The sequence below is a fragment of the Anabas testudineus genome, chromosome 24 (assembly GCF_900324465.2).
Source record: "Anabas testudineus chromosome 24, fAnaTes1.2, whole genome shotgun sequence".
Lineage (NCBI taxonomy): Eukaryota > Metazoa > Chordata > Actinopteri > Anabantiformes > Anabantidae > Anabas > Anabas testudineus.
The window spans coordinates 3,167,659-3,192,163 of record NC_046632.1 but is presented as its reverse complement, the minus strand read 5'-3'; the positions used below and the strand labels follow the sequence as shown (position 1 = coordinate 3,192,163).

Genomic DNA, 24,505 nt, shown 5'->3' with positions numbered 1-24,505 from the left:
AATTTCAGATAGCATTTACTTACCAATATCATCTAGAATGACATTGTTAACTGTAAGAGTGGACAAACTTCCAGTATCAGTTATTGTGATCCTTGAATTACTTTTTATTTGCAGGCTATTAAATGTCCACGTAGAACCCTTATTAATAATTCCAGAAGGGGGCTCACATGTCAGTACCATGCTGCTACCAGTGTAAATTAGCCCAGAAGTGCTAATTGGAGTTAAACCTTTGGGAACAATGAAAAAGATCAGTTTGGAATTCAATCAATGTAAACAACAAGAAATAAACTTTTATAACTTACTGTTGTAAACTGCAGACACTGAGCCTATAACAGGGGCAACAGACGACATTGCAACTGGGAGGTTTTGATTTACAGCAGCTATTTCACTCCCATTAACTTGTGTTGCCTGAACAACAAAGTCTGTAATTACGCTCCCTTGTCTGCAATAATAACAAACAGTTTGTGATGTGGAATGCATTACGATTTTTGACTGCAAATATTTGTACACACCAATACCATTACCATACCTGAATTTATCCACGAAAACACGAATAAACCCAGTGATTCCTTTATACTGCTCCACTAGCTATGAGAGAGATGTGATACCAACATTAAGCACAAGGAATAAAAACTACATGTTTAAATTGTGTATGGTGTTAACAAAGTACTTACCACTGTAAGAATTCTGGATTCAAGGTTCTTGTATGCAGAAGTGGTCTTATCACTTAAATCTTGTGTGTATGTGTAATTTAATTTGATTGACATTTGCACATCCAAAACTGCTTTATACAAAAAAGATGGAAAACATTATCAACACTGTGGACATTTCACAGTTATTTTTGTTTTTGATTTGGCAGTCCGTGGTATTACATTGCACCCTTATTCTCAATGAAACACTACCTGGTTGTGGTGTGGTAGCAGTAGTTGACAATGTTGTTGAAGCTGTTGAACTGGTGGTTGTAGTAGTCGTTGTGATAGGGATAGTGGTAGTAGCTGTAGTAGTTGTAGTAGTTAAAGTAGTGGTAAGGATAGCGGGAGTTGTCACCGTTGTGTGGGTAGTGTTATTAGCTGTAGTAGTACTTTGGTTGGAAATAGTGGTATTAGCCATTGGAGTCGTTGTGGTGGGGATAGTGGTATTAGCCATGGTACTGGTAGCTGTTGTCAGGTATGTAGTTGGAGCTATTGTAGAGGTAGAGGACATAGTTGAGCTACCTGAAGTACTTTGGCTGGTCACACCTATTGATGAAAATAGAGAAAATGTATAGTTTCCCATAAATGTATAAATACTACAGGGCACAGCTCTGAGTGTTATTAGAGCACATAATGTTAATTTTAGTGCTGTAACTTAATGTTGAAAATTATAGTAAACTAATATTGTAACAAATTAAGTATATATTTCCAATTTCCGTTGGTGCTGTAATGTATGCTAATGTTTCAACATGTATTAACATTAACAGCTATAAACTTATTTGTGCTAATCTTTATTTAAAAGCCTGCTTTTAACAACAACTGTTGATGAGGTTGTTGGTGTAGTGTTCAAATATGTAATAGTAATAGTGTACTGAGTATGCAAAAACGATTTTCATTATTTGCGTTATGGTCTAGCGATATAGACCATTCACTTTTATTTTATGAATAAATAATTGTGTTGTTCTTACTTGTTATGGTTGTTGATGTTGGAGCTGTGGTAGTGCTGCCTTCTGTTGTAGAAACAGGAGCTGAATCTAAATAGAACATTTTGAGGCTATACTTAAATATTATTGTGTTCAAATTTATTGTAGCGAGAATCTTAGGCCAATATAATATATCATTGCTAAAAAGGCAAAATAAAATAATTTAAGTCCATATAGAACATCCACATAACTGGTTCAGCATTGAAGTTGTGTAACAGTTGTTTTAGCACTTACTTGTTTTAAAAGTTGTTGGTGCTTTAGTTGTAGTTGTGCTCACATCTGGTGTAACTGTAAAAAAAAACAATGAAATGATGTAATGATATAAAAATAATATTTCACATTTAAAAATGAACATTACATATTTCTAAACGTTAGTGGTAAGTGCAGTTTTTGGTGTAGCTATAGGTGTTATGGTATTGGTGTTGAGTTGAATCTAGATAATGATTTTTACTGAATTTATAATTCATTCATAAATGTTATGACATTTATAATATAATAACATAAGGTATGTATGGATTTGGCTTACAGTTTTTGCTTTCATTTTAGTTTTTCAGTTTCTTGCAGATTAAAAACTGCACCTCTTAATTTCATAAACTTACAACATTACAACTGTTGACAGTATTGTTATAGTTGTAGTGTTGTGAAAGTTTGTTGTAGCAAAAGTGTTGGGTCTATAGAAAAGGTTTTGCAGTTTTTTTATCCACTATGTTAAGAAGTTATATCATTAAAATTAGAATTTATTGAAAACCTTCAAACAATTATTAACAAGGGGACTGGTAACCATTCTTTATTCGTGTACATACTGGTTATGGTTGTTGAGGTAGTCATTGGTGTGGTACTGCTTAGATCTGTTGTAGCAACAGGAGTTGTGTCTGTAGACAGAACATTTGTAGTATTTGTAGCAGTGTTGTGTTAAAATTATTTAAATAAAGGTCATTTACTTTGTACATGTTTTGCACACTTTTTCTAAAAACTGCCCACTTGCAACCTCTAATAGAAATTACTTACTTGTTACAGTTGTTGTAATGATAGAATCGGTTGTAGAAACAGATGTGGAATCTAAAAGGAAAATTTCACTATTATTTATAACATGTTAAGTCTGCGTATTTGCAGTTGTAATTACATTTTTAATAATCCGATTATTAATAATTCAGTTGTATTAAAAATATGTACAGAAGATTTGAGAGTAACATTTTAAACAAACATGGGCCTTAGAATACATAATTAAATGAAAACTGAACTGTTACACAAATGAAAGAAACTGAAATTTAGTGTTATATCCACTGAAAAGACATATAGTATCTTCCATGCATTTTACAAATGGCAAAACAAATTAATCTTATCTGTTATCAGATCATAAACTTGAGAGGGAGGAAACAGATCAGACTTAAAGAATGGATCACTACTTTTCGTTTTGTCTAAACTGCCTCTCAGGGCTTCCATAACAAAACACCTTTCACTTTTATTTTATGAATAAATAATTGTGTTGTTCTTACTTGTTATGGTTGTTGTTGTTGGAGCTGTTGTACTGCTGCTTTCTGTTGTAGAATCAGAAGTTGAATCTGAATAGAACATTTTGAAGCTATAGTTAAATATTGTTGTATTCCAATTCATTGCAGCAAGATTCCTAGGCCAATATAATCTATCATTGCCAAAAATACAAAATTAAATCATTCAAGTCCATACATGAGGTTACTGTTTTCAAATGTACAGTTAAGAGTTCTCATCTTCAAGTACGGACATCTATTAAACTGGTTAAGTTCAGCTTTGAAGTTGGGTAACAGTTGTTTTTAGCACTTACTTGTTTCAAAAGTTGTTGGTGCTTCAGTTGTTGTTGTGCTCACATCTGCTGGGGATGTAACTGTTGAATCTGGACAAAGAAAAACATTAAATAATAATGTAAAGATATAAAAAATAATATTTAACATTTAAAGATGAACATTACATATTTCTAAAAGTTAATGGTAACTGCAACTGTTGGTGTATCTATGGGTGTTATGGTGTTGACAGTTGAATCTAGAAGATGATCTTTATTGAATTCATATTATGTTATGACATTTATAATATAACAATATAAAGAATGGATGGATTTGGCTTACAATTTTTGCTTTCACTTTATGCCTTTTTCAGTTTTCTTGGAGATTAAAAACTGCATCTCTTAACTCCATATACTTAAACGTTACAACTGTTGACAGTATTGTTATAGTTGTAGTGTTGTGAAAGTTTGTTTCAGCTAAAGGTGTTGGGTCTATAGAAAAGGTTTTACAGTTTTTTATTCACTATGTTCAGAAGTTATATCATTAAAATTAGAACTGCCTTCTTATAATCTATCATTGCCAAAAATACAAAATTAAATCATTCAAGTCCATGCAAGACTTTACTGTTTTCAAATGTACAGTTAAGAGTTCTCATCTTCAAGTTCGGATATCTATTGAACTGGTTAGGTTCAGCATTGAAGTTGTGTAACAGTTGTTTTTAGAACTTACTTGTTTCAAAAGTTGTTGGTGCTTCAGTTGTAGTTGTGCTCACATCTGGTGTGACTGTAACTGTTGAATCTGAAAAAAAAAACATTGAAATGATGTCATGATATAAAAAATAATTTTTAACATTTAAAGATGAATGTTACATTTTACAAATGGCAAATCAAATGTAACATATCTGTTATCAGATAATGAACTTGAGGGGGGAAAAGGTTTTACGGTTTTTTTATTCACTATGTTAAGAAGTTATATCATTAAAATTAGAATTTATTGAAACAGTTTTACACAATTAAACAGGGGACTGTTAACCATTCTTTATCCGTGTACATACTGGTTATGGTTGTCAATGTAGTCATTGGTGTGCTTAGATCTGTTGTAGCAACAGGAATTGTGTCTGTAGACAGAACATTTGTAGTATTTGTAGCAGTGTTGTGGTACAATTATTTAAACAAAGATCATTTACGTTGTACATGTTTTGCACACTTTTTCTAAAAACTGGCCACTTGAAACCTCTAATAGAAATTACTTACTTGTTACAGTTGTAGTTAAGCTTGATTCAGCTGTTGTAATGATAGAATCGCTTGTAGAAACAGATGTGGAATCTAAAAAGAAAATTTCACTATTGTTTATAACATGTTAAGTCTGCGACTTTGCAGTTGTAATGACTTTAATAATAATCCGATTATTCATAATTCAGTTGTATTAAAAATATGTACAGAAGATTTGAGAGTAACATTTTAAACCAACATGGGCCTTACAATACATAATTGAATGAAAACTGAACTGTTACACAAATGAAAGAAACTGAAATTTAGTGTTATATCCACTGAAAAGACATATAGTATCTTCCATGCATTTTACAAATGGCAAAACAAATTCATCTTATCTGTTATCAGATCATAAACTTGAGATGGAGGAAACATATCAGACTTAAAGAATGCATCACTACTTTTCGTTTTTGTCTAAATTGCCTCTCAGGGCTTCCATAACAAAACACCTTTCACTTTTATTTTATGAATAAATAATTGTGTTGTTCTTACTTGTTATGGTTGTTGTTGTTGGAGCTGTTGTACTGCTGCCTTCTGTTGTAGAATCAGAAGTTGAATCTGAATAGAACATTTTGAAGCTATAGTTAAATATTGTTGTATTCCAATTCATTGTAGCAAGATTCCTAGGCCAATATAATCTATCATTGCCAAAAATACAAAATTAAATCATTCAAATCCATACATGAGGTTATTGTTTTCAAATGTACAGTTAAGAGTTTAAATTTACATTTAGTCATTTAGCAGACGCTTTTATCCAAAGCGACTTACAAGTGAGGAACAAGGCAAGCAAACAAAATCTAAGTCAAAAGAGTTCTCACCTTCAAGTTCGGACATCTATTAAACTGGTTAAGTTCAGCTTTGAAGTTGGGTAACAGTTGTTTTTAGCACTTACTTGTTTCAAAAGTTGTTGGTGCTTCCGTTGTTGTTGTGCTCACATCTGCTGGGGATGTAACTGTTGAATCTGGACAAAAAAAAACATTTAATAATAATGTAAAAATATAAAAAATTATATTTAACATTTAAAAATGAACATTACATATTTCTAAAAGTTAATGGTAACTGCAACTGTTGGTGTATCTATGGGTGTTATGGTGTTGACAGTTGAATCTAGAAGATGATCTTTATTGAATTCATATTATGTAATGACATTTATAATATAACAATATAAAGTATGGATGGATTTGGCTTACAATTTTTGCTTTCACTTTATGCCTTTTTCAGTTTTCTTGGAGATTAAAAACTGCATCTCTTAACTCCATATACTTAAACGTTACAACTGTTGACAGTATTGTTATAGTTGTAGTGTTGTGAAAGTTTGTTTCAGCTAAAGGTGTTGGGTCTATAGAAAAGGTTTTACAGTTTTTTATTCACTATGTTCAGAAGTTATATCATTAAAATTAGAACTGCCTTCTTATAAACTATCATTGCTGAAAATACAAAATTCAATCATTCAAGTCCATGCAAGACTTTACTGTTTTCAAATGTACAGTTAAGAGTTCTCATCTTCAAGTTCGGATATCTATTGAACTGGTTAGGTTCAGCATTGAAGTTGTGTAACAGTTGTTTTTAGAACTTACTTGTTTCAAAAGTTGTTGGTGCTTCAGTTGTAGTTGTGCTCACATCTGGTGTGACTGTAACTGTTGAATCTGAAAAAAAAACATTGAAATGATGTCATGATATAAAAAATAATTTTTAACATTTAAAGATGAATGTTACATTTTACAAATGGCAAATCAAATGTAACATATCTGTTATCAGATAATGAACTTGAGGGGGGAAAAGGTTTTACGGGTTTTTTTATTCACTATGTTAAGAAGTTATATCATTAAAATTAGAATTTATTGAAACAGTTTTACACAATTAAACAGGGGACTGTTAACCATTCTTTATCCGTGTACATACTGGTTATGGTTGTCAATGTAGTCATTGGTGTGCTTAGATCTGTTGTAGCAACAGGAATTGTGTCTGTAGACAGAACATTTGTAGTATTTGTAGCAGTGTTGTGGTACAATTATTTAAACAAAGATCATTTACGTTGTACATGTTTTGCACACTTTTTCTAAAAACTGGCCACTTGAAACCTCTAATAGAAATTACTTACTTGTTACAGTTGTAGTTAAGCTTGATTCAGCTGTTGTAATGATAGAATCGGTTGTAGAAACAGATGTGGAATCTAAAAAGAAAATTTCACTATTGTTTATAACATGTTAAGTCTGCGACTTTGCAGTTGTAATGACTTTAATAATAATCCGATTATTCATAATTCAGTTGTATTAAAAATATGTACAGAAGATTTGAGAGTAACATTTTAAACCAACATGGGCCTTACAATACATAATTGAATGAAAACTGAACTGTTACACAAATGAAAGAAACTGAAATTTAGTGTTATATCCACTGAAAAGACATATAGTATCTTCCATGCATTTTACAAATGGCAAAACAAATTCATCTTATCTGTTATCAGATCATAAACTTGAGAGGGAGGAAACAGATCAGACTTAAAGAATGCATCACTACTTTTCGTTTTTGTCTAAATTGCCTCTCAGGGCTTCCATAACAAAACACCTTTCACTTTTATTTTATGAATAAATAATTGTGTTGTTCTTACTTGTTATGGTTGTTGTTGTTGGAGCTGTTGTACTGCTGCCTTCTGTTGTAGAATCAGAAGTTGAATCTGAATAGAACATTTTGAAGCTATAGTTAAATATTGTTGTATTCCAATTCATTGTAACAAGATTCCTAGGCCAATATAATCTATCATTGCCAAAAATACAAAATTAAATCATTCAAGTCCATACATGAGGTTACTGTTTTCAATTGTACAGTTAAGAGTTCTCATCTTCAAGTTTGGACATCTATTAAACTGGTTAAGTTCAGCTTTGAAGTTGGGTAACAGTTGTTTTTAGCACTTACTTGTTTCAAAAGTTGTTGGTGCTTCAGTTGTAGTTGTGCTCACATCTGCTGGGGATGTAACTGTTGAATCTGGACAAAGAAAAACATTAAATAATAATGTAAAGATATAAAAAATAATATTTAACATTTAAAGATGAACATTACATATTTCTAAAAGTTAATGGTAACTGCAACTGTTGGTGTATCTATGGGTGTTATGGTGTTGACAGTTGAATCTAGAAGATGATCTTTATTGAATTCATATTATGTAATGAAATTTATAATATAACAATATAAAGTATGGATGGATTTGGCTTACAATTTTTGCTTTCACTTTATGCCTTTTTCAGTTTTCTTGGAGATTAAAAACTGCATCTCTTAACTCCATATACTTAAACGTTACAACTGTTGACAGTATTGTTATAGTTGTAGTGTAGTGAAAGTTTGTTTCAGCTAAAGGTGTTGGGTCTATAGAAAAGGTTTTACAGTTTTTTATTCACTATGTTCAGAAGTTATATCATTAAAATTAGAACTGCCTTCTTATAATCTATCATTGCTGAAAATACAAAATTAAATCATTCAAGTCCATGCAAGACTTTACTGTTTTCAAATGTACAGTTAAGAGTTCTCATCTTCAAGTTCGGACATCTATTGAACTGGTTAGGTTCAGCATTGAAGTTGTGTAACAGTTGTTTTTAGAACTTACTTGTTTCAAAAGTTGTTGGTGCTTCAGTTGTAGTTGTGCTCACATCTGGTGTGACTGTAACTGTTGAATCTGAAAAAAAAAACATTGAAATGATGTCATGATATAAAAAATAATTTTTAACATTTAAAGATGAATGTTACATTTTACAAATGGCAAATCAAATGTAACATATCTGTTATCAGATCATGAACTTGAGGGGGGAAAAGGTTTTACGGTTTTTTATTCACTATGTTAAGAAGTTATATCATTAAAATTAGAATTTATTGAAACAGTTTTACACAATTAAACAGGGGACTGTTAACCATTCTTTATTCGTGTACATACTGGTTATGGTTGTCAATGTAGTCATTGGTGTGCTTAGATCTGTTGTAGCAACAGGAGTTGTGTCTGTAGACAGAACATTTGTAGTATTTGTAGCAGTGTTGTGGTAAAATTATTTAAACAAAGATCATTTACGTTGTACATATTTTGCACACTTTTTCTAAAAACTGGCCACTTGAAACCTCTAATAGAAATTACTTACCTGTTACAGTTGTAGTTAAGCTTGATTCAGCTGTTGTAATGATAGAATCGGTTGTAGAAACAGATGTGGAATCTAAATGGAAAATGTCACTATTGTTTATAACATGTTAAGTATGCGACTTTGCAGTTGTAATGACTTTAATAATAATCCGATTATTAATAATTCAGTTGTATTAAAAATATGTACAGAAGATTTGAGAGTAACATTTTAAACCAACATGGGCCTTACAAAACATAATTGAATGAAAACTGAACTGTTACACAAATGAAAGAAACTGAAATTTAGCAATTCTGGCAAAATGTTTTTTTTCCACTGAAAAGACATACAGTATCTTCCACGCATTTTACAAATGGCAAAACAAATTAATCTTTTCTGTTATCAGATCATAAACTTGAGAGGGAGGAAACAGATCAGACTTAAAGAATGGATCACTACTTTTCGTTTTTGTCTAAACTGCCTCTCAGGGCTTCCATAACAAAACACCTTTCACTTTTATTTTATGAATAAATAATTGTGTTGTTCTTACTTGTTATGGTTGTTGTTGTTGGAGCTGTTGTACTGCTGCCTTCTGTTGTAGAATCAGAAGTTGAATCTGAATAGAACATTTTGAAGCTATAGTTAAATATTGTTGTATTCCAATTCATTGCAGCAAGATTCCTAAGCCAATATAATCTATCATTCCCAAAAATACAAAATTAAATCATTCAAGTCCATACATGAGGTTACTGTTTTCAAATGTACAGTTAAGACTTCTCATCTTCAAGTTCGGACATCTATTAAACTGGTTAAGTTCAGCTTTGAAGTTGGGTAACAGTTGTTTTTAGCACTTACTTGTTTCAAAAGTTGTTGGTGCTTCAGTTGTAGTTGTGTTGACATCTGCTGGGGATGTAACTGTTGAATCTGGACAAAGAAAAACATTAAATAATGATGTAAAGATATAAAAAATAATATTTAACATTTAAAGATGAACATTACATATTTCTAAAAGTTAATGGTAACTGCAACTGTTGGTGTATCAGTGGGTGTTATGGTGTTGACAGTTGAATCTAGAAGATGATCTTTATTGAATTCATATTATATTATGACATTTATAATATAACAATATAAAGTATGGATGGATTTGGCTTACAATTTTTGCTTTGACTTCATGCATTCTTCAGTTTTCTTGGAGATTAAAAACTGCATCTCTTAACTCCATATACTTAAACGTTACAGCTGTTGACAGTATTGTTATAGTTGTAGTGTAGTGAAAGTTTGTTTCAGCTAAAGGTGTTGGGTCTATAGAAAAGGTTTTACAGTTTTTTATTCACTATGTTCAGAAGTTATATCATTAAAATTAGAACTGCCTTCTTATAATCTATCATTGCTGAAAATACAAAATTAAATCATTCAAGTCCATGCAAGACTTTACTGTTTTCAAATGTACAGTTAAGAGTTCTCATCTTCAAGTTCGGACATCTATTGAACTGGTTAGGTTCAGCATTGAAGTTGTGTAACTGTTGTTTTTAGAACTTACTTGTTTCAAAAGTTGTTGTTGCTTCAGTTGTAGTTGTGCTCACATCTGGTGTGACTGTAACTGTTGAATGTGAAAAAAAAAAAACATTGAAATTATGTCATGATATAAAAAAAAAATTTTAACATTTAAAGATGAATGTTACATTTTACAAATGGCAAATCAAATTTCACATATCTGTTATCAGATCATGAACTTGAGGGGGGGAAAAGGTTTTACGGTTTTTTATTCACCATGTTAACAAGTTATATCATTAAAATTAGAATTTATTGAAACAGTTTTACACAATTAAACAGGGGACTGTTAACCATTCTTTATTCGTGTACATACTGGTTATGGTTGTCAATGTAGTCATTGGTGTGCTTAGATCTGTTGTAGCAACAGGAGTTGTGTCTGTAGACAGAACATTTGTAGTATTTGTAGCAGTGTTGTGGTAAAATTATTTAAACAAAGATCATTTACGTTGTACATATTTTGCACACTTTTTCTAAAAACTGGCCACTTGAAACCTCTAATAGAAATTACTTACCTGTTACAGTTGTAGTTAAGCTTGATTCAGCTGTTGTAATGATAGAATCGGTTGTAGAAACAGATGTGGAATCTAAAAAGAAATGTTCACTATTGTTTATAACATGTTACTGTAAGTCTGCGACTTTGCAGTTGTAATGACTTTAATAATAATCCGATTATTAATAATTCAGTTGTATTAAAAATATGTACAGAAGATTTGAGAGTAACATTTTAAACCAACATGGGCCTTACAATACATAATTGAATGAAAACTGAACTGTTACACAAATGAAAGAAACTGAAATTTAGTGTTATATCCACTGAAAAGACATATAGTATCTTCCACGCATTTTACAAATGGCAAAACAAATTAATCTTATCTCTTATCCGATCATAAACTTGAGAGGGAGGAAACAGATCAGACTTAAAGAATGGATCACTACTTTTCGTTTTTGTCTAAATTGCCTCTCAGGGCTTCCATAACAAAACACCTTTCACTTTTATTTTATGAATAAATAATTGTGTTGTTCTTACTTGTTATGGTTGTTGTTGTTGGAGCTGTTGCACTGCTGCCTTCTGTTGTAGAATCAGAAGTTGAATCTGAATAGAACATTTTGAAGCTATAGTTAAATATTGTTGTATTCCAATTCATTGTAGCAAGATTCCTAGGCCAATATAATCTATCATTCCCAAAAATACAAAATCAAATCATTCAAGTCCATACATGAGGTTACTGTTTTCAAATGTACAGTTAAGAGTTCTCACCTTCAAGTTCAGACATCTATTAAACTGGTTAAGTTCAGCTTTGAAGTTGTGTAACAGTTGTTTTTAGAACTTACTTGTTTCAAAAGTTGTTGGTGCTTCAGTTGTAGTTGTGCTCACATCTGCTGGGGATGTAACTGTTGAATCTGGACAAAGAAAAACATTAAATAATAATGTAAAGATATAAAAAATAATATTTAACATTTAAAGATGAACATTACATATTTCTAAAAGTTAATGGTAACTGCAACTGTTGGTGCATCAGTGGGTGTTATGGTGTTGACAGTTGAATCTAGAAGATGATCTTTATTGAATTCATATTATATTATGACATTTATAATATAACAATATAAAGTATGGATGGATTTGGGCCTTACAATACATAATTGAATGAAAACTGAACTGTTACACAAATGAAAGAAACTGAAATTCAGTGTTCTTTAGTGTACTATTCTGGCAAAATGTTTTTTTTCCACTGAAAAGACATACAGTATCTTCCACGCATTTTACAAATGGCAAAACAAATTAATCTTATCTGTTATCAGATCATAAACTTGAGAGGGAGGAAACAGATCAGACTTAGAGAATGGATCACTAGCATTTGTAGCAGTGTTGTGGTAAAATTATATATTAATAGGAAATTTTCACTATTGCTTGTTAACCAAGAAAGACCTTGAAAATATCACACCAATTCAAACTTGCAAATATTGTGTGCTTTTAGATCACCTATACACATAGGGTATATCTACAATAAGGTTGAGTATAAAGGTTTAATTTAATGTAGTATAAACATTTTTAAGATTAAATACATTTATCTCTTCAATGCAAGAATTAGTTGACGATTTGTCTGTATAGAACTATATTGAACAGAAAGAATAAATACAGATATAAAAACAACTTTATTATTTCTTACCAATTGGAGGAGTCGATGTCGGACAAACCAAGAGGTCTGTTCGAAAAACAGTAAACAATAAATGCACAAATCCATAATCCATAAGAGGCATGAAATTAATTCAGAGGTTTCCAGCTCCCACCTGTCATTGGCTGGCAGTAGACACCATTTGGAGGAATGGCATTGATGCATTCACAGGTGTTGTCAAATGTTTCATTGCATTTGCCGAAAGTGGAGCACATTTCACAAGGCCAACCAAACTGCTGTTCACATCTGCATTGGTATGTTGTCTCACTGGGGTAACAAACTACAAAGAAAATCACAAATAAACATACAAGCCCATCTCACTAAAAGTTAGAAAGATGTGTAAAATGAGAAAAGAATACAGTGATTTGCAAATGGATGTAAACATATTTTTCATTGAAAATAATACAAAGACAACATTCTAAAATGTTTTAAATTTGTATGAATATGTTTCAAAAACTGTTTGTGCCGGAGCATGTTGTGCACCAACGTGTTGTCTCACCATGGTTTTTAACAAGTATTTACACAATAAGTATTTTTTCTTTTTTGATAAAGGATTTCAGCTGCTTAACAGTTCAGGCCATCATTTGCCATGTTTTTTTAGTAGAAGACAGATCTGACCTGCAGGTGTTCCAGTTTAGCTCCTGGACTCTCATAGTATTGAGCCATCCTGTTATAATACTTGTTGTCTTGATTAACAAAGCATCCATGATTAAAAAACAGTTTTTCCCCCGTTTTTTGTTTTATATATATCACCACAGTCCATCTTACATGAGCAGTCTTGTTTCTGGATCTTACTTTTTTGTGCATGATAGTTTTTTTAACTTTACAAACTGTGTTTACTGACAGTGCTTTCTGTAGGTCAGGCAGTGCAACAGTTGGTATGTCTGGTCTTACAGTCTTGGGTGACTACCAGTAGCTGGTGCTTTGCTGTCAGTGTTACTGCCGATTCCTTTCTGGGCACTACTCATGTATTGATCCACGTGCTTGCTCATTTCAGCTGCTATGATGCCTGACAGGAGCTTGCATGTTGTGCAGAGGCAGGTTATTGGGCAGTAGTTAGATAAGACTGCTCACTTCTGGCGGTCCTTCAGAATCAGGACTGTTCGGTCTTCCGTTAGCCATTCAGGGTGGGTTCCATCCACTAGTAGAAGGAGTGAAGAGTGAGAGTCGTGGAGTGAGGTTAGCTTCTTTAGCCAGTAGGCATGGATCACGTTAGGACCTGGTGCTGTCCAGTTCTTCATACCCGAGACCCTCTCTTGGATGTCTGCCATTGTGATGGTTACTGGATCTTGTTAGGAAGGTTGCTGTGGTCTGCTCTCAAGTCCACCAGCCACTGGGCATTGCTGTTATGTGATGCCTCCTTCTCCCATATGCTTTTCCAGTATTCTTCAGTCTCCAGCCTTGGTAGGTCTGCTCTCATGTTATTACCCTGCCACTGTGAGTACACCTTGGATGGCTCAGTGGAGAACATCCTTCTCCTGGTTTCAACTTCTCTGGTGTATCTCTTCAGCCGGATAGCCAGGGCTGTGAGCCTTCGCTTGTCTGTCTCCAAGGCCTCAGGTGTAGTCATGTTACTGTACTTCTTAAGCACCTGGTTTTTCTTCATGATGCCTTTCTGTAGTTCTGATAGTTGGCTAACTTCTCTCCCCGTGTTGCCTTGATCTTAGCCTCCAACATCTGTTCCCATGGAGGATACTGCACCTTATGGCTTGTGTTGATCTTATAGGCAAGTACCTCAAGGATCACGGCTGCTTTGCTGTATATCAGCTGATGGGTCTCAGTGATGGCCATTGTTGGTATTGTCTGTAGTGCTGCATTCACATCTTCTAGCAGACTTTCAGAAGGTACTTCACTTATTCTTGGTAACCAGCCTCGGGAGCTCCAGGTGTCCATCTTAGCCATGATCTTCACTTTTAGGTCAGCTGCTCTTGCATTAAGCTCTGTTATTGGGGTTTTGGAACCCATGATTGATGAACCTGATTGTGGGGAGGATGATTGTAATATCTCCTCGCTGACCTGTCGTCCTAGCTCCCCCTTGCCGTAGCATTTGTGCTGCACCTCATCATCTCTAGTTGTGACAGGAGGTGTTTCTTGCGGATGTTGAAGCACTGTGCTACTAGTTGTTTTGGAAATAGTCTAGATGATGGGTGTCGAAGTATCCATAGCTCCCACATCCTCTTCATGTAGCCCCCGCTCACTAGGGTTACTTGTGTAGTAGCATTCCAATAGTTCCTTGTTCTCATCTCTTGTCCACGAATGTCTTATTCTTATTCCAGTAGCCCACTTCTGATCAAGTTGCCCTGGTTTCCCATCACCTGCCGTGGACCTTGTTGACCCTGGCAACGTCCGAGCAGGTTTGACTCTTGTGTTTGTATCTCTCATTGGACAAAGTAGACAGGTAGCATTAAGGGCCTTGTCTAAGGGCCCACACGGGATATTGTCCTAACGGGGAATCAAACCTACCGTACCAAAGTCAGTGGCACTAACCACTGCCATAATAATATCATTATTAACTCTGTAGATGTGTGTCTGTTGTTACCTGTAGTAATGTTGATGTCATAGATTTGTATTTGGTTGCTGATGATGACGGGGTAACTGATGTTGCTCAGAATGTTCCTCAGCTGATTTATTACTGCAACATCTGACACGTTCAACTCAATGGATATGATGTATTCATACACAACTGTAGGAGCTGTAGGAAAGTAAACATGACAAAATAAAACATGTTTGCACTGAACAATGGCAACAAAAGGTATCTGATCTATTTGGAATCCTCAGTCATTTCAATGAATAATCATATTCTATCTTCTGAGTCTTACAGGTTGGTACTGGAGTTGGAACAGGTGTTGTAACAGGACAAGCTGTGAAGTCTATTAAAAAGAAGAGAGTAACAAGTAGATACACCTTCTCAACAAAATGACTCTTGTTAAACAATCAACACTGTCTAAATATTTCCACATCATCAACAACAGCTTACTGTTCTGAACCACAGACTGGCAGTACTGTCCATCAGGAGGAATGGTGTTGATGCATCCACACGTGTCACCAGTGATGTTGTCACAGAATCCCAACGTTAAACACTGGTCACATGACCAGCGATACTGATCCTCACATCTGCACTGGTAACCACCACTGCTCGGAGAGCACACTGGAGGAAAATATAGACAAATGTGTAAATTGAACATACTTCTAAACTACACATTTAGTAGAAATGTAGATTTTTTTTTTTTTTAAATATGATTCACTCAGATATAGTGCAGTGAAAAAATACTAGTGGCCTTCCTGATTTTAATTTTTTGCACTTTGTCACACTTTTATAATTCACAACATCAACAATATTTTTAATAAACCTGAGTAAATACAAAATGCACTTTTTAGATCATGAGTTAATTTATTAAAGGAAAATAGCTATCTAAACCTGACTTGCTCTATGTGAAAAAGTAATTACCCCATAAACCTAATGACTAGTTTTGCCCACTTGGTGGGAACAACTGCAATCAAGCCTTTTTGATAGCTGGAAATTAATTTTGGGTCCACTTCTCGTAGCACAGTTGTTTTGATTCAGCCACAATGGAGGGTTTTTAATCTTGAACAACCTGTTTAAATTCATACCACACAATCTTGATCTGATTTAAGTCCGAACATTGACTTGGCCACTCCAAAACATTCATTATCTTTTTGTTGAGCAATTAAGAGGTTTACTTACTAGTGTATTTTAGATTATTGTCCTGCTGCATAGTCTAAGTTTGCTTGAGCTTGAGGTTATGAACTGATGGCAGACTATTCCTCCTGGGGATTTTCTGGTAGAGCATAGAATTCCTGGTTCCAATTATGGTGAGTCATTAGGTTCTGAAGGCGCGAATCAGCCCCAGACCATCACACTACCACCACCATGTTTGATTGTTGGTATAATGTTCATTTCATGAAATGCTGTGTTAGTTGTCTGTCAGATGTAATGGGACGCACACCTTCCCAATGTTAAACTTTTGTCTCATCAGTCTACAGAATATTTGCCCAAAGTTCTTGGGGATAATTAAGATGTTTCCTTTGGTAAATGTGATACAAACCCTTGTGTTCTTTTTGGTCAACAGTGGCTTTCGGCTTGTAACTCTCCCAGGGATGCCATTTTTACCCAGTCTCTTTCTTATAGTTGAATCATGAACACCAATCTTAACTTGGACAAGTGAGGACTGCAGATCTTTCTAGGTTGTCTTGTTTCCTTTATAACCTCCTGGATGAGTTGTCGTGCTCTTGGAGAAACTAGTAGACTGGCTACTTCTGGATGGTTCACCACTGTTCCAAGTTTTCTCGATTTTTTCGAACCCTTTCCAGACTGATACATGTCAGTTACGTTGTTTCTCATCTGTTAGTGGATTTCTGTAGATTGCGGCATGATGTGTTGTTTGACTTTGTGAGACTGATTGTAATGAAGTGATTTCTCTATTCAACGGACCTGGCAGTAATCTTGGCTGGTTGTGGCAAGTAACATTTTACTCAGCATTCAAAAAAATTTGGTTAATCAAAGTTCATTCCTGATTTATAAAAAGGGTCAGAAGTTACTTTTTCACAGAGCTGCTTTTATCCTCCCAAATAATGAAACCATCATAAAAAAACAGCATTTTGTATTTACTCAGGTTATCTTTGCGTAGTATCAAAATGTATTTGATGATCTGGATCATTTAAGTATCACACATATGTAGGCAACTAAAAAGACTAAGAAAGAGGGCAAATACTTATTCACAGAACCCTTTTACTCCCACCTGTAGTAATGTTGATGTCATAGATTTGTATTTGGTTGCTGATGATGACGGGGTAACTGATGTTGCTCAGAATGTTCCTCAGCTGATTTATTGCTGCAACATCTGACACGTTCAACTCAATGGATATGATGTATTCATACACAACTGCAGGAGCTGTAGGGAAAGTAAACATGACATAATAAAACATGTTTGTACTGAACAATGGCAACAAAAGGTATCTGATCTATTTGAAATCCTCAGTCATTTCAATGAATAATCATATTCTATCTTCTGAGTCTTACAGGTTGGTACTGGAGTTGGAACAGGTGTTGTAACAGGACAAGCTGTGAAGTCTATTAAAAAGAAGAGAGAGGAAAGTAGATTCTAGTTTTCAACAAATTGACTCTTGTTAAACAATCAGCACTGTCTAAATATTTCCACATCATCAACAACAGCTTACTGTTCTGAACCACAGACTGGCAGTACTGTCCATCAGGAGGAATGGTGTTGATGCATCCACACGTGTCACCAGTGATGTTGTCACAGAATCCCAATGTTAAACACTGGTCACATGACCAGCGATACTGATCCTCACATCTGCACTGGTAACCACCACTGGTCGGAGAGCACACTGGAGGCAAATATAGACAAATGTGTATATGGAACATACTTTAAAGCTACACATGGAAATAGAAATTCAAATTAGGAATCAGTCAGTTATAAATCCCACCTGTAGTAATGTTGATGTCATAGATTTGTATTTGGTTGCTGATGATGACGGGGTAACTGATGTTGCTCAGAATGTTCCTCAGCTGATTTATTGCTGCAACATCTGACACGTTCAACTCAATGGATATGATGTATTCATACACAACTGCAGGAGCTGTAGGAAAGTAAACATGACATAATAAAACATGTTTGCACTGAACAGTGGCAACAAAAGCTATCTGATCTATTTTCAATCCTCAGTCATTTCAATGAATAATCATATTCTATCTTCTGAGTCTTACAGGTTGGTACTGGAGTTGGAACAGGTGTTGTAACGGGACAACTTGTGAAGTCTATTAAAAAGAAGAGAGAGGAAAGTAGATTCTCGTTTTTAACAAATTGACTCTTGTTAAACAATCAACACTGTCTAAATATTTCCACATCATCAACAACAGCTTACTGTTCTGAACCACAGACTGGCAGTACTGTCCATCAGGAGGAATGGTGTTGATGCATCCACACGTGTCACCAGTGATGTTGTCACAGAATCCCAACGTTAAACACTGGTCACATGACCAGCGATACTGATCCTCACATCTGCACTGGTAACCACCACTGCTCGGAGAGCACACTGGAGGCAAATATAGACAAATGTGTATATGGAACATACTTTAAAGCTACACATGGAAATAGAAATTGAAATTAGGAATCAGTCAGTTATAAATCCCACCTGTAGTAATGTTGATGTCATAGATTTGTATTTGGTTGCTGATGATGACGGGGTAACTGATGTTGCTCAGAATGTTCCTCAGCTGATTTATTGCTGCAACATCTGACACGTTCAACTCAATGGATATGATGTATTCATACACAACTGCAGGAGCTGTAGGAAAGTAAACATGACATAATAAAACATGTTTGCACTGAACAGTGGCAACAAAAGGTATCTGATCTATTTTCAATCCTCAGTCATTTCAATGAATAATCATATTCTATCTTCTGAGTCTTACAGGTTGGTACTGGAGTTGGAACAGGTGTTGTAACAGGACAAGCTGTGAAGTCTATTAAAAAGAAGAGAGAGGTAAGTAGATTCTCGTTTTTAACAAATTGACTCTTGTTAAACAATCAACACTGTCTAAATATTTCCACATCATCAACAACAGCTTACTGTTCTGAACCACAGACTGGCAGTACTGTCCATCAGGAGGAATGGTGTTGATGCATCCACACGTGTCACCAGTGATGTTGTCACAGAATCCCAACGTTAAACACTGGTCACATGACCAGCGATACTGATCCTCACATCTGCACTGGTAACCACCACTGCTCGGAGAGCACACTGGAGGCAAATATAGACAAATGTGTATATGGAACATACTTTAAAGCAACACATGGAAATAGAAATTCAAATTAGGAATCAGTCAGTTATAAATCCCACCTGTAGTAATGTTGATGTCATAGATTTGTATTTGGTTGCTGATGATGACGGGGTAACTGATGTTGCTCAGAATGTTCCTCAGCTGATTTATTGCTGCAACATCTGACACGTTCAACTCAATGGATATGATGTATTCATACACAACTGCAGGAGCTGTAGGAAAGTAAACATGACATAATAAAACATGTTTGTACTGAACAATGGCAACAAAAGGTATCTGATCTATTTGAAATCCTCAGTCATTTCAATGAATAATCATATTCTATCTTCTGAGTCTTACAGGTTGGTACTGGAGTTGGAACAGGTGTTGTAACAGGACAAGCTGTGAAGTCTATTAAAAAGAAGAGAGAGGAAAGTAGATTCTAGTTTTCAACAAATTGACTCTTGTTAAACAATCAACACTGTCTAAATATTTCCACATCATCAACAACAGCTTACTGTTCTGAACCACAGACTGGCAGTACTGTCCATCAGGAGGAATGGTGTTGATGCATCCACACGTGTCACCAGTGATGTTGTCACAGAATCCCAACGTTAAACACTGGTCACATGACCAGCGATACTGATCCTCACATCTGCACTGGTAACCACCACTGCTCGGAGAGCACACTGGAGGCAAATATAGACAAATGTGTATATGGAACATACTTTAAAGCTACACATGGAAATAGAAATTGAAATTAGGAATCAGTCAGTTATAAATCCCACCTGTAGTAATGTTGATGTCATAGATTTGTATTTGGTTGCTGATGATGACGGGGTAACTGATGTTGCTCAGAATGTTCCTCAGCTGATTTATTGCTGCAACATCTGACACGTTCAACTCAATGGATATGATGTATTCATACACAACTGCAGGAGCTGTAGGGAAAGTAAACATGACATAATAAAACATGTTTGCACTGAACAGTGGCAACAAAAGGTATCTGATCTATTTTCAATCCTCAGTCATTTCAATGAATAATCATATTCTATCTTCTGAGTCTTACAGGTTGGTACTGGAGTTGGAACAGGTGTTGTAACAGGACAAGCTGTGAAGTCTATTAAAAAGAAGAGAGAGGTAAGTAGATTCTCGTTTTTAACAAATTGACTCTTGTTAAACAATCAACACTGTCTAAATATTTCCACATCATCAACAACAGCTTACTGTTCTGAACCACAGACTGGCAGTACTGTCCATCAGGAGGAATGGTGTTGATGCATCCACACGTGTCACCAGTGATGTTGTCACAGAATCCCAACGTTAAACACTGGTCACATGACCAGCGATACTGATCCTCACATCTGCACTGGTAACCACCACTGCTCGGAGAGCACACTGGAGGCAAATATAGACAAATGTGTATATGGAACATACTTTAAAGCTACACATGGAAATAGAAATTGAAAATAGGAATCAGTCAGTTATAAATCCCACCTGTAGTAATGTTGATGTCATAGATTTGTATTTGGTTGCTGATGATGACGGGGTAACTGATGTTGCTCAGAATGTTCCTCAGCTGATTTATTGCTGCAACATCTGACACGTTCAACTCAATGGATATGATGTATTCATACACAACTGCAGGAGCTGTAGGAAAGTAAACATGACATAATAAAACATGTTTGCACTGAACAGTGGCAACAAAAGGTATCTGAGATATTTTCAATCCTCAGTCATTTCAATGAATAATCATATTCTATCTTCTGAGTCTTACAGGTTGGTACTGGAGTTGGAACAGGTGTTGTAACAGGACAAGCTGTGAAGTCTATTAAAAAGAAGAGAGAGGAAAGTAGATTCTCGTTTTCAACAAAATGACTCTTGTTAAACAATCAACACTGTCTAAATATTTCCACATCATCAACAACAGCTTACTGTTCTGAACCACAGACTGGCAGTACTGTCCATCAGGAGGAATGGTGTTGATGCATCCACACGTGTCACCAGTGATGTTGTCACAGAATCCCAACGTTAAACACTGGTCACATGACCAGCGATACTGATCCTCACATCTGCACTGGTAACCACCACTGCTCGGAGAGCACACTGGAGGAAAAACAGACAAATGTGTATATGGAACATACTTTAAAGCTACACATGGAAATAGAAATTGAAATTAGGAATCAGTCAGTTATAAATCCCACCTGTAGTAATGTTGATGTCATAGATTTGTATTTGGTTGCTGATGATGACGGGGTAACTGATGTTGCTCAGAATGTTCCTCAGCTGATTTATTGCTGCAACATCTGACACGTTCAACTCAATGGATATGATGTATTCATACACAACTGCAGGAGCTGTAGGAAAGTAAACATGACATAATAAAACATGTTTGCACTGAACAGTGGCAACAAAAGCTATCTGATCTATTTTCAATCCTCAGTCATTTCAATGAATAATCATATTCTATCTTCTGAGTCTTACAGGTTGGTACTGGACTTGGAACAGGTGTTGTAACAGGACAAGCTGTGAAGTCTATTAAAAAGAAGAGAGAGGAAAGTAGATTCTCGTTTTCAACAAAATGACTCTTGTTAAACAATCAACACTGTCTAAATATTTCCACATCATCAACAACAGCTTACTGTTCTGAACCACAGACTGGCAGTACTGTCCATCAGGAGGAATGGTGTTGATGCATCCACACGTGTCACCAGTGATGTTGTCACAGAATCCCAACGTTAAACACTGGTCACATGACCAGCGATACTGATCCTCACATCTGCACTGGTGACCACCACTGCTCGGAGAGCACACTGGAGGCAAATATAGACAAATGTGTATATGGAACATACTTTAAAGCTACACATGGAAATAGAAATTGAAATTAGGAATCAGTCAGTTATAAATCCCACCTGTAGTAATGTTGATGTCATAGATTTGTATTTGGTTGCTGATGATGACGGGGTAACTGATGTTGCTCAGAATGTTCCTCAGCTGATTTATTGCTGCAACATCTGACACGTTCAACTCAATGGATATGATGTATTCATACACAACTGCAGGAGCTGTAGGGAAAGTAAACATGACATAATAAAACATGTTTGCACTGAACAGTGGCAACAAAAGGTATCTGATCTATTTTCAATCCTCAGTCATTTCAATGAATAATCATATTCTATCTTCTGAGTCTTACAGGTTGGTACTGGAGTTGGAACAGGTGTTGTAACAGGACAAGCTGTGAAGTCTATTAAAAAGAAGAGAGAGGTAAGTAGATTCTCGTTTTTAACAAATTGACTCTTGTTAAACAATCAACACTGTCTAAATATTTCCACATCATCAACAACAGCTTACTGTTCTGAACCACAGACTGGCAGTACTGTCCATCAGGAGGAATGGTGTTGATGCATCCACACGTGTCACCAGTGATGTTGTCACAGAATCCCAACGTTAAACACTGGTCACATGACCAGCGATACTGATCCTCACATCTGCACTGGTAACCACCACTGCTCGGAGAGCACACTGGAGGCAAATATAGACAAATGTGTATATGGAACATACTTTAAAGCTACACATGGAAATAGAAATTGAAAATAGGAATCAGTCAGTTATAAATCCCACCTGTAGTAATGTTGATGTCATAGATTTGTATTTGGTTGCTGATGATGACGGGGTAACTGATGTTGCTCAGAATGTTCCTCAGCTGATTTATTGCTGCAACATCTGACACGTTCAACTCAATGGATATGATGTATTCATACACAACTGCAGGAGCTGTAGGAAAGTAAACATGACATAATAAAACATGTTTGCACTGAACAGTGGCAACAAAAGGTATCTGAGATATTTTCAATCCTCAGTCATTTCAATGAATAATCATATTCTATCTTCTGAGTCTTACAGGTTGGTACTGGAGTTGGAACAGGTGTTGTAACAGGACAAGCTGTGAAGTCTATTAAAAAGAAGAGAGAGGAAAGTAGATTCTCGTTTTCAACAAAATGACTCTTGTTAAACAATCAACACTGTCTAAATATTTCCACATCATCAACAACAGCTTACTGTTCTGAACCACAGACTGGCAGTACTGTCCATCAGGAGGAATGGTGTTGATGCATCCACACGTGTCACCAGTGATGTTGTCACAGAATCCCAACGTTAAACACTGGTCACATGACCAGCGATACTGATCCTCACATCTGCACTGGTGACCACCACTGCTCGGAGAGCACACTGGAGGCAAATATAGACAAATGTGTATATTGAACATACTTCTAAACTACACATTTAGTAGAAATGTAGATTTTTTTTTTTTAAATATGATTCACTCAGATATAGTGCAGTGAAAAAATACTAGTGGCCTTCCTGATTTTAATTTTTTGCACTTTGTCACACTTTTATAATTCACAACATCAACAATATTTTTAATATTACATAAACCTGAGTAAATACAAAATGCACTTTTTCGATCATGAGTTAATTTATTAAAGGAAAATAGCTATCTAAACCTGACTGGCTCTATGTGAAAAAGTAATTACCCCATAAACCTAATGACTAGTTTTGCCCACTTGGTGGGAACAACTGCAATCAAGCCTTTTTGATAGCTGGAAATTAATTTTGGGTCCACTTCTCGTAGCACAGTTGTTTTGATTCAGCCACAATGGAGGGTTTTTAATCTTGAACAACCTGTTTAAATTCATACCACACAATCTTGATCTGATTTAAGTCCGAAACATTGACTTGGCCACTCCAAAACATTCATTATCTTTTTGTTGAGCAATTAAGAGGTTTACTTACTAGTGTATTTGAGATTATTGTCCTGCTGCATAGTCTAAGTTTGCTTGAGCTTGAGGTTATGAACTGATGGCAGACTATTCCTCCTGGGGATTTTCTGGTAGAGCATAGAATTCCTGGTTCCAATTATGGTGAGTCGTCACGGTTCTGAAGGCGCGAATCAGCCCCAGACCATCACACTACCACCACCATGTTTGATTGTTGGTATAATGTTCTTTTCATGAAATGCTGTGTTAGTTGTCTGTCAGATGTAATGGGACGCACACTATCCCAATGTTAAACTTTTGTCTCATCAGTCTACAGAATATTTGCCCAAAGTTCTTGGGGATAATTAAGATGTTTGGTAAATGTGATACAAACCCTTGTGTTGTTTTTGGT

The 24,505-nt window shown here is 35.2% G+C and overlaps 1 protein-coding gene across 2 annotated transcripts in view; it reads right to left on the bottom strand.

Annotated features, from left to right (window-relative positions):
• LOC113149312 (uncharacterized threonine-rich GPI-anchored glycoprotein PJ4664.02-like) overlaps positions 1-24,505 on the bottom strand; it is a 43,452-nt gene that overhangs the window by 5,237 nt on the left and 13,710 nt on the right. The window contains exons 28-90 of one of the 2 annotated variants that reach the window (XM_026341357.1): positions 23,396-23,566; positions 23,238-23,288; positions 22,958-23,110; positions 22,688-22,858; positions 22,530-22,580; positions 22,249-22,401; positions 21,979-22,149; positions 21,821-21,871; positions 21,541-21,693; positions 21,272-21,442; positions 21,114-21,164; positions 20,834-20,986; positions 20,564-20,734; positions 20,406-20,456; positions 20,125-20,277; positions 19,855-20,025; positions 19,697-19,747; positions 19,417-19,569; positions 19,147-19,317; positions 18,989-19,039; positions 18,709-18,861; positions 18,439-18,609; positions 18,281-18,331; positions 18,001-18,153; positions 17,731-17,901; positions 17,573-17,623; positions 17,292-17,444; positions 15,509-15,679; positions 15,351-15,401; positions 15,071-15,223; positions 12,647-12,811; positions 12,526-12,561; positions 11,690-11,758; positions 11,385-11,450; positions 10,870-10,941; positions 10,671-10,733; positions 9,659-9,727; positions 9,354-9,419; positions 8,828-8,899; positions 8,629-8,691; positions 8,305-8,373; positions 7,620-7,688; positions 7,315-7,380; positions 6,805-6,876; positions 6,606-6,668; positions 6,281-6,349; positions 5,596-5,664; positions 5,196-5,261; positions 4,686-4,757; positions 4,487-4,549; positions 4,162-4,230; positions 3,477-3,545; positions 3,172-3,237; positions 2,684-2,734; positions 2,479-2,547; positions 1,910-1,969; positions 1,661-1,726; positions 1,083-1,238; positions 903-995; positions 675-784; positions 530-588; positions 303-442; positions 24-227 (exon numbers count right to left, since the gene is read on the bottom strand). In XM_026341357.1, coding sequence (XP_026197142.1) covers positions 24-227; positions 303-442; positions 530-588; positions 675-784; positions 903-995; positions 1,083-1,238; positions 1,661-1,726; positions 1,910-1,969; positions 2,479-2,547; positions 2,684-2,734; positions 3,172-3,237; positions 3,477-3,545; positions 4,162-4,230; positions 4,487-4,549; positions 4,686-4,757; positions 5,196-5,261; positions 5,596-5,664; positions 6,281-6,349; positions 6,606-6,668; positions 6,805-6,876; positions 7,315-7,380; positions 7,620-7,688; positions 8,305-8,373; positions 8,629-8,691; positions 8,828-8,899; positions 9,354-9,419; positions 9,659-9,727; positions 10,671-10,733; positions 10,870-10,941; positions 11,385-11,450; positions 11,690-11,758; positions 12,526-12,561; positions 12,647-12,811; positions 15,071-15,223; positions 15,351-15,401; positions 15,509-15,679; positions 17,292-17,444; positions 17,573-17,623; positions 17,731-17,901; positions 18,001-18,153; positions 18,281-18,331; positions 18,439-18,609; positions 18,709-18,861; positions 18,989-19,039; positions 19,147-19,317; positions 19,417-19,569; positions 19,697-19,747; positions 19,855-20,025; positions 20,125-20,277; positions 20,406-20,456; positions 20,564-20,734; positions 20,834-20,986; positions 21,114-21,164; positions 21,272-21,442; positions 21,541-21,693; positions 21,821-21,871; positions 21,979-22,149; positions 22,249-22,401; positions 22,530-22,580; positions 22,688-22,858; positions 22,958-23,110; positions 23,238-23,288; positions 23,396-23,566 — 6,381 coding nt within the window. Of the gene's footprint in view, positions 1-23; positions 228-302; positions 443-529; positions 589-674; positions 785-902; positions 1,239-1,660; positions 1,727-1,909; positions 1,970-2,478; positions 2,548-2,683; positions 2,735-3,171; positions 3,238-3,476; positions 3,546-4,161; positions 4,231-4,486; positions 4,550-4,685; positions 4,758-5,195; positions 5,262-5,595; positions 5,665-6,280; positions 6,350-6,605; positions 6,669-6,804; positions 6,877-7,314; positions 7,381-7,619; positions 7,689-8,304; positions 8,374-8,628; positions 8,692-8,827; positions 8,900-9,353; positions 9,420-9,658; positions 9,728-10,670; positions 10,734-10,869; positions 10,942-11,384; positions 11,451-11,689; positions 11,759-12,525; positions 12,562-12,646; positions 12,812-15,070; positions 15,224-15,350; positions 15,402-15,508; positions 15,680-17,291; positions 17,445-17,572; positions 17,624-17,730; positions 17,902-18,000; positions 18,154-18,280; positions 18,332-18,438; positions 18,610-18,708; positions 18,862-18,988; positions 19,040-19,146; positions 19,318-19,416; positions 19,570-19,696; positions 19,748-19,854; positions 20,026-20,124; positions 20,278-20,405; positions 20,457-20,563; positions 20,735-20,833; positions 20,987-21,113; positions 21,165-21,271; positions 21,443-21,540; positions 21,694-21,820; positions 21,872-21,978; positions 22,150-22,248; positions 22,402-22,529; positions 22,581-22,687; positions 22,859-22,957; positions 23,111-23,237; positions 23,289-23,395; positions 23,567-24,505 lie in introns of both variants that reach the window. The other variant, XM_026341358.1, reaches the window with a different exon arrangement.